The sequence below is a fragment of the Macaca nemestrina genome, chromosome 7, assembly GCF_043159975.1.
Source record: "Macaca nemestrina isolate mMacNem1 chromosome 7, mMacNem.hap1, whole genome shotgun sequence".
NCBI lineage: Eukaryota > Metazoa > Chordata > Mammalia > Primates > Cercopithecidae > Macaca > Macaca nemestrina.
This window is the reverse complement of record NC_092131.1, coordinates 33128714-33142810: the sequence shown is the minus strand read 5'-3', so window position 1 is coordinate 33142810 and position 14097 is coordinate 33128714. Positions and strand designations below refer to the sequence as shown.

General features: G+C 43.6%; 1 protein-coding gene across 3 annotated transcripts in view; it reads left to right on the top strand.

The window, feature by feature from the left end:
- The first annotated feature begins 331 nt into the window (after positions 1 to 331).
- Positions 332 to 14097, top strand: part of LOC105495818 (YLP motif containing 1) — an 80914-nt gene continuing 67148 nt past the window's right edge. For 2 of the 3 annotated variants that reach the window (XR_011625726.1, XM_071099842.1), the window contains exon 1: positions 332 to 1354. Coding sequence is in view for 2 of the 3 variants with exons in the window: in XM_071099842.1 (XP_070955943.1) it covers positions 482 to 1354 (873 nt within the window). In the remaining variant the exon portion in view is untranslated. The remainder of the gene's footprint in view (positions 1355 to 14097) is intronic. The other variant, XM_071099841.1, reaches the window with a different exon arrangement.

Genomic DNA, 14097 nt, shown 5'->3' with positions numbered 1-14097 from the left:
TTAAGAGTTTTTCCTAGTTACGTTATTTTTGTTGTTGTTGTTGCGATTGTTGCTATTGTGAATGGAACCTTTTTTTTTTTTCCATTCAAAAATGAACCCGTGGAGCGATAGGATCTCTACCACCCCTTTCGGCTGAGAGACTCTATGGTTTTACAGTTATATGAGAACATTCTACTCGCGCTTACATTATCTGAACCCAAAGGAAGATGGCAACCACGAGTCTCCAAGTAAAGGGCCGCTCTATCTCGCCTTTGTTCTCCTCTCGGTGGTTACTGCGCAGACGTAGTCGCCCAAGTCGCGTCCCCGCCTTCCCGGTCGCGGGCCCAGCTAGCGAGCGCCGGCGCACTGGCGCGCTCCGTTTACACGCTCCGGGGCCTGTAGGCGCCGCGAGTTCCGGCTGTCGCCGTCGCCGCCGCGGCTCCTGGAGGTCGGTTGCGACTAGTAACGGTGCCAGGACGAGCCCTACGCCTTCTTTTTCGATATGTACCCGAACTGGGGCCGGTATGGCGGGAGCAGCCACTATCCGCCGCCCCCGGTCCCACCGCCGCCGCCAGTGGCGCTTCCTGAGGCCTCGCCGGGGCCCGGGTACTCGAGCTCGACGACTCCCGCGGCCCCCTCCTCCTCGGGCTTCATGAGCTTCCGCGAACAGCACTTGGCGCAGCTCCAGCAGCTGCAGCAGATGCACCAGAAGCAAATGCAGTGCGTGCTTCAGCCCCACCACCTTCCTCCGCCCCCCCTGCCGCCCCCGCCGGTGATGCCAGGGGGCGGCTACGGAGACTGGCAGCCGCCACCGCCACCGATGCCCCCGCCACCTGGGCCGGCCCTCAGCTATCAGAAGCAGCAGCAGTACAAACACCAGATGCTCCACCACCAACGAGACGGGCCTCCTGGTTTGGTTCCAATGGAGCTGGAATCCCCCCCTGAATCTCCCCCTGTGCCGCCCGGGTCTTATATGCCACCATCTCAGTCTTACATGCCCCCACCTCAGCCGCCACCCTCTTACTACCCCCCGTCCTCATCTCAGCCCTATCTGCCTCCTGCTCAGCCGTCCCCTTCGCAGTCCCCACCTTCCCAGTCCTACCTGGCGCCCACCCCTTCTTACTCATCCTCCTCCTCTTCCTCGCAATCCTATTTGAGCCATTCCCAGTCCTACTTGCCCTCTTCTCAGGCATCTCCTTCCCGCCCCTCCCAGGGCCATTCTAAATCCCAACTACTAGCTCCACCACCACCGTCCGCCCCCTCTGGAAATAAGACAACTGTCCAGCAAGAGCCTTTGGAGAGTGGGGCCAAAAACAAGAGTGCTGAACAGCAGCAAGCCGCCCCTGAGCCAGATCCCTCTACGATGACTCCACAGGTAAGAAAGCATCTGCCTGAGCCTCATCTTTCACCTAGAGGGCCCTGAGTGAGCAGGCCTCAGGGCTTTAACCAGTGCTTAGTCTAATTCCAACACACAATGACTAGCTAACACTCCAAAGGATTCCACGAGAGTCAGAGGGCTGACAGCTCAGCTTTTTTAATTAGCTAGATGTGAATTACTAAAAAAACAGCGTTTGTAGATGTGTATGGATTACATACAGTGGTGGGGTGGCTTAAAAGTTACCTCTCAGATATATCCCTTGGTTTCTTTGACCATCCTCTTAGATGGGAATTGTTGCTGTTGCAAATAGATTTTGTTGCAGAGGGTCTTGTTTTAAAACTGTATTTTAAACTAAAAATTCCATTTGAGAGAAAGCATGAAAAAGAGGCCTCTCCAAGGGCTGACGCTTGAATGTTTGCAAACCTTATGACCAGTTAGCTTCTTTTAAAAATACTACTTAGGGGCCAGGGATCGCTGTCAGCTTCCTGAATTAAGAGGTTTCAGAAAAAGGATGGAAATCTTGTCTTACCAGGAGCATCCTAATTATGTTTATAGGTACATATATAATACATAGGTGACCCTAGACCCTTTTGGGGATCGGTTGGTCCATTTTAGGAGTTTACCCAGACATCCTTTTCTCGTATTATTTAAAGATTGTTTTAAGATAATGAGCAATTTTCTGCATTTCATTGTCATTACCATTCACTCCAAACAAACAGCCTTGGAATATGGCCAACGTAAAAAAAAGTTTGGTGATACCTTTTCATGAGAGAGCCAGCCCTTCTTATCCCACAGAACAGACAAATTGACAGGGTAGCAGTAATAAACGAGTTCCCCTTTGAAAGAGGGAAGGTCAAACTAAAGCAGAATAAATCAGTTATGATTTCCTAAAGCAATTACTAATTTACCTTAGATTCATTAAGGAAAAAAGAGAATCTTGTAATATAAACGCTCAAATTTACCTATAAAAGATTTCCAAAAGATAGTGATGCAGTATTATAATTTTACGATAGTTTGGCATTAGAAATTAAGAACAGAAGCAAGTTTTTTTTTGTTTTGTTTTGTTTTGTTTTGTTTTTGTTGTTGTTGAGACAGTCTCGCTCTGCCGCCCAGGCTGGAGTGCAGTGGCCGGATCTCAGCTCACTGCAAGCTCCGCCTCCCGGGTTCACGCCATTCTCCTGCCTCAGCCTCCCGAGTAGCTGGGACTATAGGCGCCCGCCACCTCGCCCGGCTAGTTTTTTGTATTTTTAAAGTAGAGACGGGGTTTCACCATGTCAGCCAGGATGGTCTCGATCTCCTGACCTCGTGATCCGCCCGTCTCGGCCTCCCAAAGTGCTGGGATTACAGGCTTGAGCCACCGCGCCCGGCCCCAGAAGCAAGTTGTTTTAAGAAATGATGCTTGGCATATCTTCTGGAGAAAACACTTAGGATGCTGAAATAAAGTAGTAGAATAATGATTCTCTTGGTTTACATCAAATTTGTACCATCTCCCCAGTTTATTTTCCCCAGATTGCTCTATTATAGAGACAGAATTTTGTCCTCTTTCCCACCCCACTCTGAAGTTTTTAGTGCTTTTGTTGTCAAACATTCTCAGAGTTAGTCTGAGCCAAAATAGGACATTTGTGTTCTCACTCTACTAGACTGTTTTTCTAACCTTACAGAGAGACAAATTAGTTGTATTTTGGCTTTTTTTGGGAGGAGCGTTTGTGTCAGATCAGGCCTTAATATGTATAGTTACCATGAACAGTGCTATTACTTTTCTGCCTTGTACTCTTGTCTGTAATGAACTCAGTGTCTTGAATATTCAGTGCCTGCAATTCTTTGGTGAGAGGCAGAAAGAGTGGTGGAAAATGAGACTTGTGGTGCACATAGACCAGATCAAGAAAAGCCTTGAAGCCTGTGGCTTTCTTACTTCTTTCTAGAATTCATCCTAACCTCCTCAACCCTCTGTTTCCCCTTAGAGTTGTATTGCTTTCAAGGCATATCTCGAATACCAAGGTTTCCATGAAGCCCTGCTTGCGCTCACCCATCTGGTTTGGTTCTGTTCTTCAGATTGTAAGTCCCTTGCAGGCAGGAAGTATCTTGCTTATCTTATCACTGTAGCACCTAGGACAGTGCCTTGCAAACTGTAGGCTCTCCACAGATTTGTTGAATAAAATACGAGAGTTGTCATGTTCTAGACTTAGGATATCTTGGTTTATTAGATGATAAATATTTCTTCATGCCAGTGACAGACTCTGACAGTCCTTCTACATATTTATTATTCTTTGATTCATATTTTGTTTTTGGAATGTGTCATTCAAAATTTCTTATTGTGAAATATTTTTAAAATACACAAAATAGAGAAAACAGTTTGATTCCCCATATACACCCATCATTCAGATTCAACAGCTATCAAGATTTTGCCATGTTTGCTTCACCTAGACCTTTTTTTATTATTGTTGCATATATATATTGAGACAGGGTCTTGCTCTGTCTGTCTCCCAGGGTGGATTGTAGTGGCATAGTCTCAGTTCACTGCAACCTCTGTCTCCCAGGCTCAAGCCATCCCAAGTAGCTGGGACTACAGGTGCATGCCACCATGCCTAATCTTTTTTTTTTTTTTTTTTTTTGGTAGAGATGGGATTTTGCTATGTTGCCCAGGCTGATCTTGAACTCCTGAGCTCAAACAGTGCACTGCCTTGACCTCTCAAAGTGCTGAGATTACAGGCATGAACCACCACACCTGGCCGCTGCTGAAATATTTTAAAACAAATCTTAGCTCTTAGGTCATTTCATCCCTACATTCTTAGTCAAGTACCTCTGTAAGTCTCACTCTGTTGCCCAGGCTGGAGTGCAGTGGTGTGATCTCGGCTCACTGCAACCTCCGCCTCCCAGGTTCAAGCTATTCTCCTGCCTCAGTCTCCTGCATAACTGGGATTACAAGTGCATGCCACCATGCCTGGCTAATTTTTGTAGAGACGGGGTTTCACCATGTTGGTCAGGCTGGTCTTGAACTCCTGACCTCGTGATCCACCTGATCCACCTGCCTCGGCCTCCCAAAGTGCTGGGATTACAGATGTGAGCCACCGCGCCTGGCCAAGACCTTTTCTTAGATAAACACATTGTTAACACCTAAAAAAATTAGCCATTTCTTGGTATCATCTAATACCTGATCCATTCAGATTTCCTTTATTGTTTCATCATACTAATGGAATTAAAAGTAATTCTTTGATACCATGTTAAAATACCCCAAATTGACTCAACAATGTTATTGTTGTTGTTGTTTTCTGTCCTCACAGTCTGTTCCCAAACAATGTTTTGTTGGCGTGTTCAAATCAGAATCCAAACAGAATACTGAAAAGACTCTTAGTATAGATCAGGGTTTCTCAACTTCGGCATTAATGGATATTTTGGGCAGGATGATTCTTTGTTGTGGAGGGGCTTGTCCTGTGCGTTGTAGGATGTTTAGCAGCATCCCTGACCTCTACCCATTAGATACCAGTGGCACCCCCAGTTTGACAACCAAAAATGTTTCCACACATTGCCAAATATCCCCTGCAGACAAAATTGCCCTCAGTTGAGAACCCCTGACCTAGGTCAGTCCCTCCTATTTTCTTTTTCTACCTCATGCCATTGAACTTGATGAAAAATCTGTGTCAGTTGTCCTGTAGAATGTCTGACATTCTGCATTTTCTGCTTTTTCATGGTATGATTTGACTTGTTCCTCTGTCTTCCATGTTTTTTTTGTTTTGTTTTTTTTTTTTTTAATTAGAGGTTAACTCTGGAACCTTCATTTAAGTTCAGCTTTCATTTGGGAAGTGCTGCATTCCATCATGGGACACCCGATGCCTGGTTGTCCCACTGTTAGTAATGCCATTGGTCCTTCCACTGTAAAGCTTTCTATCAATCTTGCATCTAATGTTTCAGTCTGCTGGTCCATCAGTTGAAGGTCTTTGCCTAAGTATATTATTTCATTAGACAGAGGTTGCAACCTGGTGATTTTTTTTTTCTGCCATTTTTTCCACATTTACTATATAGTGTTCTATAAAGAAAAACTTTTGCCACAGATATTTGACTGGAAATACAGTTGGTATAGGAAGGACAAGATAAATACTTGATATTTTTCCAAGTGTTTTCTAATTTTTCAGGTAAAGCGTTGATGATTTAATGGAATGTGTTTTTTGTTTGTTTGTTTCTGAGAGAGAGTCTTGTTCTGTTGCCCAGGCTGGAGTGCAGTCGTGAAATCTTGGCTCACTGCAACTGTTTCCTGGGTTCAAACAATTCTGCCTTAGCCTCCCAAGTATATGGGATTACAGGTGCATGCTATCATGCCTGGCTAATTTTTGTATTTTTAGTAGAGACGGGGTTTCACCATGTTGGTCAGGCTGGTCTCGAACTCCTGACCTCAAGTGTTCCACCTGCTTTGACCTCCCAGAGTGCTGGGATTATAGGAGTGAGCCACTGCATCCAGCCGGAATGTGTCTTTTTGAATAATTAATTTTTCTATGTGTTTGAAGGACTGATTTATTTATTTAGTTAAAGCTGTTGGCTTTGATTAGTTTTTAGAGGTATCATTTATTTAATGTTTAAGTACTTACTAGCAACTATGTGCCAGGTACTATGAGTACTGTGCTTAATACTGGAGATGAAATGGTGAACAAGTTAGACATGGGAACTGCCCTCATTGACTTCTTGTTTCAGTTGTGGGGGAAGGGAGAAGACATTTAGTAAGAGGAGACATACAGAGTGCTATGGGATTATAAAATAGCACTAGATTATTCCCCAAGGAACTGGCAAAGGCCAGTTGGTTTTTTTTTTTTTTTTTTTAAAGTTACCACTGTATTCCCGGTACCTTGCATAGGGTCTAGCACATAGGAGGTGGAGAACAAATATGTTTTAAATAATTGAATATAGCTGGGAGCTCTAACCTAATTAAAGAGGGTTCCCTTTGTAAAGTGATATTTTTTGTTTTTTATATGTATTTTATTTTATTTATTTATTTTTTGAGATGGAGTCTCGCTCTGTTGCTTAGGCTGGAGTGCAGTGGCGCAATCTCGGCTCACTGCAACCTTTGCCTTCCAGGTTCAAGCAATTCTCTGCCTCAGCCCCCCTAGTAACTGGGATTAGAGGTGCCTGCCACCACGCCCGGTTGTGTTTTTATCTTTTTTTTTTTTTTTTTTTGAGATGAAGTCTCACTCCTGTTGCCCAGGCTGGGGTGCAATGGCGTGATTTCTGCTCACTGCAACCTCTGCCTCCAGGGTTCAAGCATTTCTTCTGCCTTAGACTGCCTCAGCTAATCGCAGGAGTAGCTGGGGTTACAGGCCCCTGCCACCATGCCCGAATAATTTTTGTATTTTTAGTAGAGACAGGGTTTCACCATGTTGGCTAGGCTGGTTTCGAACTCCTGACCTCAGGTGATCCGCCTGTCTCAGCCTCCCAAAGTGCTGGAGTTACAGGCGTGAGCCAGTGTGCCTGGGCATTTTTTTTTTTTTTTTTTTTTTTTTTTTTGTATTTTTAGTAGAGAAGGAGTTTCATCATCTTGGCCAGGCTGGTCTTGAACTCGTGACCTCGTGCCCCACCTGCTTCAGCCTCCCAAAGTGTTGGGATTACAGGCGTAAGCCCCCACGCCGGGCCTATAAAGTGATATTTAAATGAACTCTAAAGAATAAGTAGGAGGACTGGGTGCTCACACCTGAGGAGTTCAGGGCCAGCCTGGGCAATTAAGTGAGACCCCCTCTCTACAAAAAATTTAAAAAACTAGCCAGGCATGGTGTTGCGTGCCGGTAGTTCCGGCTACTTGGGGGTGGCTGAGGTGGGATAATTGTTTAAGCCCAGGAATTCTCATGCCACTGCACTCTAGCCTGGGCAACAGAATGAGACCTAAAAAAAAAAATGAGTAGGCCAGGTGCAATGACTCATGCCTGTAATCCCAGCACTTTGGGAGACTGAGGCAGGCAGCTCACTTGAGGTCAGGAGTTCAAGACCAGCCTGGCCAACATGGTGGAATTCTGTCTCTACTACAAATACAAAAAATTAGCTGGGTGTGGTGGTGCTTGCTTTTAATCTCAGCTACTTGGGAGGCTGAGGCGGGAGGATCACTTGAACCCAGGAGGCGGAGGTTGCAGTGAGCCAAGATTGCCCCACTGTACTCTAGCCTGGGTGACAGAGTGGGACTCCATCTCAATTAAAAAAAAGAAAAAGAATAGAAATTAACCAGAAGTTAGAGTTCAAAGAATTAAGTTCTGTAAGGCTCACCGAAAGCTCAGGGTGAGGATGGTAGGTATGAACTAGATCAGGGAAGGCCTGTAAGGACTTTATTCTAAGGGCAGTAGGAAGCCATTGAAGGATTTTGCATAGGTGAATGTGACAGATTGGCATTTTTGAAAGCTCACTCTGCTTGCAATGTGGAGAGTAGAATTAAAAGGAGCAAGAGTGATTTAGAGAGAATAGTTATTGAAGTAATCCAGGCAAGAGATAATAGTGATTTGGACTTTGATGGTATTAGCTGAGATGGAGAGAAGTGGGAAGAGTGGAGAAATATTTAACTGTTAGAATCCACTTTGAGGTTGAGTAGTTAGGGAGAGGGAGGCATCAAGAATGATTCTTAGGTTTCTGGGATGGGCTGCAGGGTGGATGGTAGTCAAATTTACTAAAACAGAAAAACCTAAAGGAGAAAGAGGAATAACATTTCTGGGGGTGAGGGGGAAATGATGAGTTAAGTTTCAGACATAACTGAGTTTGGGGTTCTTGAGACATAGATTCCAAATGGAAATGTCCAGTTGGAAGTTAGATACAGCTCTGGAGTCTAGATGTAAGATCTGGCAGACATAGATTTATAAGTCATCAGCATAAAAATGGTATTTGAAGACACAGAAATAAATGAAGCCTCTCAAGGAATGTGTGTAGAGTAAGAACTGAGGTTAAAGGACATTAAGCCTAGCTCCACAGAATAGCAGTATCTAAAGGAACCAACTTTTAGGTTGGTGCAAAAGTAATTGCAGTTTTTGCTATTACTTTTAATGGCAAAACCACAATTACTTTGGCATCAGTGTGACAGATGGAAAATCAAGATAGTGGATAGTGTGGTGCCATGAAAGTGAAGGAACAGACTGTAGGAGGAGGGAGTTGTCAGCTGTGTCAAGTACTGCTGAGAGGTCAAGCAAGATAAAGACTGCGAGTTATCTTTTGCACCTACTGACATGTAGATTATTGTTGACCTTGGCAGGAGCAGTTTCATAGTGACTGAAGCCATATTGCATTGATTTGAGGAGTGATGGAAGGTGAGGAAATGGGGATGGTGAGTATAGACAACTCTTTCAAGAAGTTTGACTGAAGGAGAGAGAGAATGAGGGAAGGAACTGGAGGAATAGATGAAGTAAATGAGCATTTAAATAATCGATGGGGACTTAGCTTATCTGGTGACCCAGATTATTACAGTAGAACGTGAATCTCAAAACTATTTAAGCCTGTTTTAAATAAATTTCTAAAATGGAAAGCCAATTCATTATTTTACCCAGTGTCCTCCTTGCCCCCTGCTTTAGAATGTAAGGCATAGAACATTGTCTTGTCGGCAGTTATGATAACCTGGATAGGGAAGGTAATCTTCCAAAATTAATCTTTAAAACATTACACACAAACACTCACCTCCTTTGTATTTCTCCACTTGGAAAATCATTTAGTATCTAGTTCATTACTAGAAGCAAGTGGTCAGTAAGTGCTTCCTGAGTAAATTAAAATCAACATCTTTCTTTTTTTTTTCGTAGAGATGGGATCTTGCCATGTTGCCCAGGCTGGTCTGAATTCCTAGGCTTGCCCAGGCTGGTCTGAATTCCTAGGCTCAAGCGATATTCTTGCCTCGGCAGCATCTTTCTTAGTAACAATATTTGTGACAAATAGTTCTACATTCTTTTTTTTTTTTTTTTTTTTTTTTTGAGATAGAGTCTCGCTCTGTCACCCAGGCTGCAGTGTAGTGGCGCGAGAATCTCGGCTCACTGCAACCTCCGCCTCCTGGGTTCAAGCGATTCTCCTGCCTCAGCCTCCCGAGTAGCTGGGATTACAGGCATGTGCCAGCATGCCCAGCTAATTTTTGTATTTTTAGTAGAGACGGGGTTTCACCATGTTGGTCAGGCTGGTCTCGAACTCCTCACCTTGTGATCCTCCTGCCTTGGCCTCCCAAAGTGTTGGGATTACAGGCGTGAGCCACCGCACCTGGCCAGTAGTTCTGCATTCTTTATGTTTGAAATCCCTTCATTCAATCTCATTTTAAATCTGACCTATACTATGATTTCCCTCTACCTATAAAACAACATCCCATATGAAATGGAGTTATCTGATATGATGGGACATTCAGAAGAACTGGTGTCGTTAGCAAGTTCAGGCATTTTTTTTCTTTCTAAAATAGAGGTAATCACACTTCTCTTAGGGTCACTAAGGACATTTGTGAGTGATACCATTATTATTTATTTCTAGAGCTTCAAAAATGTGCTGAAACCTGTCCTAGGATTGAATTAGATCTGGTTACTACTTATAGGGTTCATATTAAATAGAAATTGACCTACAGGGCATACTGTCAGTACTTACATTATCCTCAACTTACAATGGGTTTATTGAGATGTAACCCCACTGTAAGTCAAAGAGTATCTGTACTTTTACTATTCAATGTAAGAAAACAGCACACTTGGCCGGGCATAGTGGCTCATGCTTGTAATCCCAGTACTTTGGGAGGCCGAGGCGGGCAGGTCACCTGAGGTCAGGGGTTTGAGACCAGCCTGGCCAACACGGTGAACACAGTACACACAGTGAATCAACAAGTACTTCAGCCCTTAACAAGTTCTTAACCCTGGTCTGGATCTAAGACAAAGCATGAGAATAGGTGATGATGAAGAAGCTGATAAAGAATCTCGACCTATACAGTTTTCATCCTGTACAGTCTTCATATCTGTAGCATTGGCTTAGTTTGTGAAAGATAGTTTGCATCTTTGTATCTTTTAATAATACTTTCAAAGCAACTTTTAAAATGGAAACTTTTAACTTCTACTTGAAAGAGAATGAATTTATTGTTTTTTTTAAAACTGAAGGATAAGTCTGTTGATGTTTTTGGTATTAAAATAATGGAAGAAAGTGTTTTAATGCGACATTGTTATTGACCTTCATGGTCAGTGTGCTATTTTTTTTCTTTCTTTCTTTCTTTTTTTTTTTTTTTGAGACAGAGTCTTTCTCTGTTGCCCAGGGTGAAGTGCAATGGCATGATCTCGGCTCACTGCAACCTCCGCCTCCCAGGTTCAAGGGATTCTCCTGCCTCCCCCTCCGGAGTAGCTGAGATTATAGGTGCGTGCCACCACACCTGGCTAATTTTTGTATTTTTAGTAGAGGCAGGGTTTCACCGTGTTGGCCAGGCTGGTCTTGAACACCTGACCTCAGGTGACCTGCCCGCCTCGGCCTCCCAGAGTACTGGGATTACAGGCATGAGCCACTGTGCCCGGCCAAATGTGCTGTTTTCTTACATTGAATAGTAAAAGTACAGATACTCTTTGACTTACAGTGGGGTTACATCTCAATAAACCCATTGTAAGTTGAGGATAATGTACGTTGAACATTTAATACACTTAGCCTACTGAATACCATAGTTTAGTGTAGCTATTAAATGTGCTCAGAAAATTTACATTAGGCAAAGTCATCTGACCACACAGTACACAGTAGAGTATTGGTTTTTTCTTGTTTTGTTTTGTTTTCTTTGAGATGGAGTCAGTGCAGTGGTGAGATCTTGGCTTACTGCGACCTCCACCTCCTGGGTTTAAGCGATTTTCCCATCTCAGCCTCCCAAGTAGCTGGGATTACAGGCACCCGCCATCATGCCCAGCTAATTTTTTTGTTTTTTTGGTTTTTTTTTGAGATGGAGTCTCGCTCTGTCACCCAGGCTGGAGTGCAGTGGCGTGATCTCGGCTCACTGCACCTCCACCTCCCAGGTTCATGCCATTCTTCTGCCTCAGCCTCCCAAGTAGCTGGGACTACAGGCGCCCACCACCACGCCTGGCTAATTTTTTAATATTTTTGGTAGAGACAGGGTTTCACTGTGTTAGCTAGGATGGTCTCGATCTCCTGACCTCGTGATCTGCCTGCCTCGGCTCCCAAAGTGCTGGGATTATAGGCATGAGCCACTGCACTTGGCCTTTATTTTTTTGTATTTTTGTAGAGACAGGGTTTCACCACGTTGGCCAGGCTAGTCTCGACCTCCTGACCTTAGGTGATCCGCCCACCTCGGCCTCCCAAAGTGCTGGGATTACAGGTGTGAGCCACTGCACCTGGCTCAGGATTGGTTGTTTGCCCTCATGAGGCATGGCTGGCTGGGAGCCCAGGGCTCACTGCTGCTGTCCAGCATCACAAGAGAGTATCATACTGAATATTTTGAACCTGGGAAAAGATCAAAATTCATGGTATGGTTTCTGCTTTCACACCATCATAAAATTGAAAAATCATAAGTTGAACCACTGTTACATCAGGGACCATCTATAATTATATCCTGGGAGCTGATGATTATATGTGTAATAGTTAAAAACAGAAAACCCAGTCATGGATTAAACGTCAAGATAGAGTTCATGAGATGGAATTTATTCTTCCCAATAGATTGGAGCAAGTTTCAGGTAACAGAAATGAGTGACTGAGAGGGAAGGGCTTCAGTTGATCAATAACCATTTATTGGCATCCTACTGTGTGCTCCAGCACTATGCTTGACTACCAGATAAGATATAAAAAGAGCGGAAGGCAGCTGTCCCCTAAGAAAAATTATATTCTTTGAATGAAAAGTAGGTAACAAATCAGTATGTTTGGTGAGAAAAAGGTATGTATCATGTATATTTAATGCATGTTTGCGTATGGAAAATTAGGGGGGGTTATACTAGAAAATATTAACAGTGTAGGAAATCCTAGTTATCCAAAGATAATTGGATTAGAAAATAGGCAAGTAAAGTGAATTCATTTAACACAGGAACCAAAAGTTTATTATAAAACATAAAACATTTGATTGGGACCCAGTCTGGAAAAACAAAGCTCAAAGTGATAAGAATAAGCAGATTTTATATTTGATGGAATTGTTATAAATGAAATCATAGCCAAGTTTTAGAATGAACAAAGAATAAAGTGTAGATTGGGTTTCTTTGCTATAATTTTCATGGGAAAATTGTATGGCAACAGTATAAATCATCTTTTATTTCATTTTTTGACATGTTGAAAAAATACTTTAGGGATTTATTGATTTTTATAGGGACTGTTTTTCAACTTTTGGTATTCAGCCATTCTCTTATATAGTTTCTACTGTAAAGTACTGTTTGGTTGTTAACCAGCCTGGGCAACATGGTGAAACCTGTCTCTACAAAAAATACAAAATTTATCCAGATAGTGGCACATACCTGTGGTCCCAGTTACTCCGGAGGTTGAAGCGGGAGGATCATTTGAGGACAGGAGGCAGCGGTAGCAGTGAGCCGAGACTGCACCACTATACTCAGCCTGGGTGACAGAGGGAGATGACCCTGTCTCAAAAAAAGAAAAAGAAAAATTTTAGGAAGTAGGCAAATTTGCAAATACAGAATCCAAGAATAATGAGGATTGGCTGTATTTTTCTAATATTTCCATATGAAGCTTATTGTTGTAATTTTTAAAACATGAAAGCACAAAATAAGCTTTCAGAAAATTACAGTATGAAAGATAAAACTAAGGCTTTTTTTTTTTTTTTTTTGGAGACGGAGTCTCGCTCTGTCACCCAGGCTGGAGTGCAGTGGCCGAATCTCAGCTCACTACAAGCTCCGCCTCCCGGGTTTACACCATTCTCCTGCCTCAGCCTCCCAAGTAGCTGGGACTACAGGCACCCGCCACCTCACCCGGCTAGTTTTTTTGTATTTTTTAGTAGAGACGGGATTTCACCGTGTTAGTCAGGATGGTCTCCATGTCCTGACTTCGTGATCCGCCCGTCTCGGCCTCCCAAAGTGCTGGGATTACAGGCTTGAGCCACCGCGCCCAGCCTAAAACTAAGGCTTTTAAAATAAATAGAAAGCATTTTAAGACACAGTATATTGGCCAGGTGCGGTGGCTCACACCCTGTAATCCCAGCACTTTGGGAGGCCAAGGCTGGTGGATCACCTGAGATAAGGAGTTTGAGACCAGCCTGGCCAACATAGTGAAACCCTATCTCTACTAAAAATACAAAAATTTAGCTAGGTGTGGTGGCGGGTGCCTGTAATCCCAGCTACTCAGGAAGCTGAGGCAAGAGAATCGCTTGAACCTGGGAGGTAGAGGTTGCAGTGAGACGAGATCACACCACTGCACTCCAGCCTGGATGACAGAGCAAGACTCCATCTCAAAAAAAATAAATAAATAAAACACAGCATATTCTCTTACATGTGCGTACATCTGAGTATGGGTAGACTAATGCTACAACAGGTGTTTAAAAGAGGGAAGAGACTGGATGCAGTGGTTCACACCTGTAATTCTAGCACTTTGGGAGGCTGAGGTGAGAGGATTGTTTGAGCCTAGGAGTTCGAGACCAGCCTGGGCAACACTGGAAGACCTCGTGTCTATAAAACATAAAAAGATTAGCTGGATGTGATGGTGCATGCTTATGAACACAGCTGCTCAGGAGGCTGAGGAGGGAGGATTGCTTGAGCCTGGGAGGTTGAGGCTTCAGTGAGCCATGTTCAGGCCATTGTACTCCATCCTGGGTGAGAGAGCGAGATGCAGTCTTAAAAAAAGAAGAAAGAAAAGAGGGA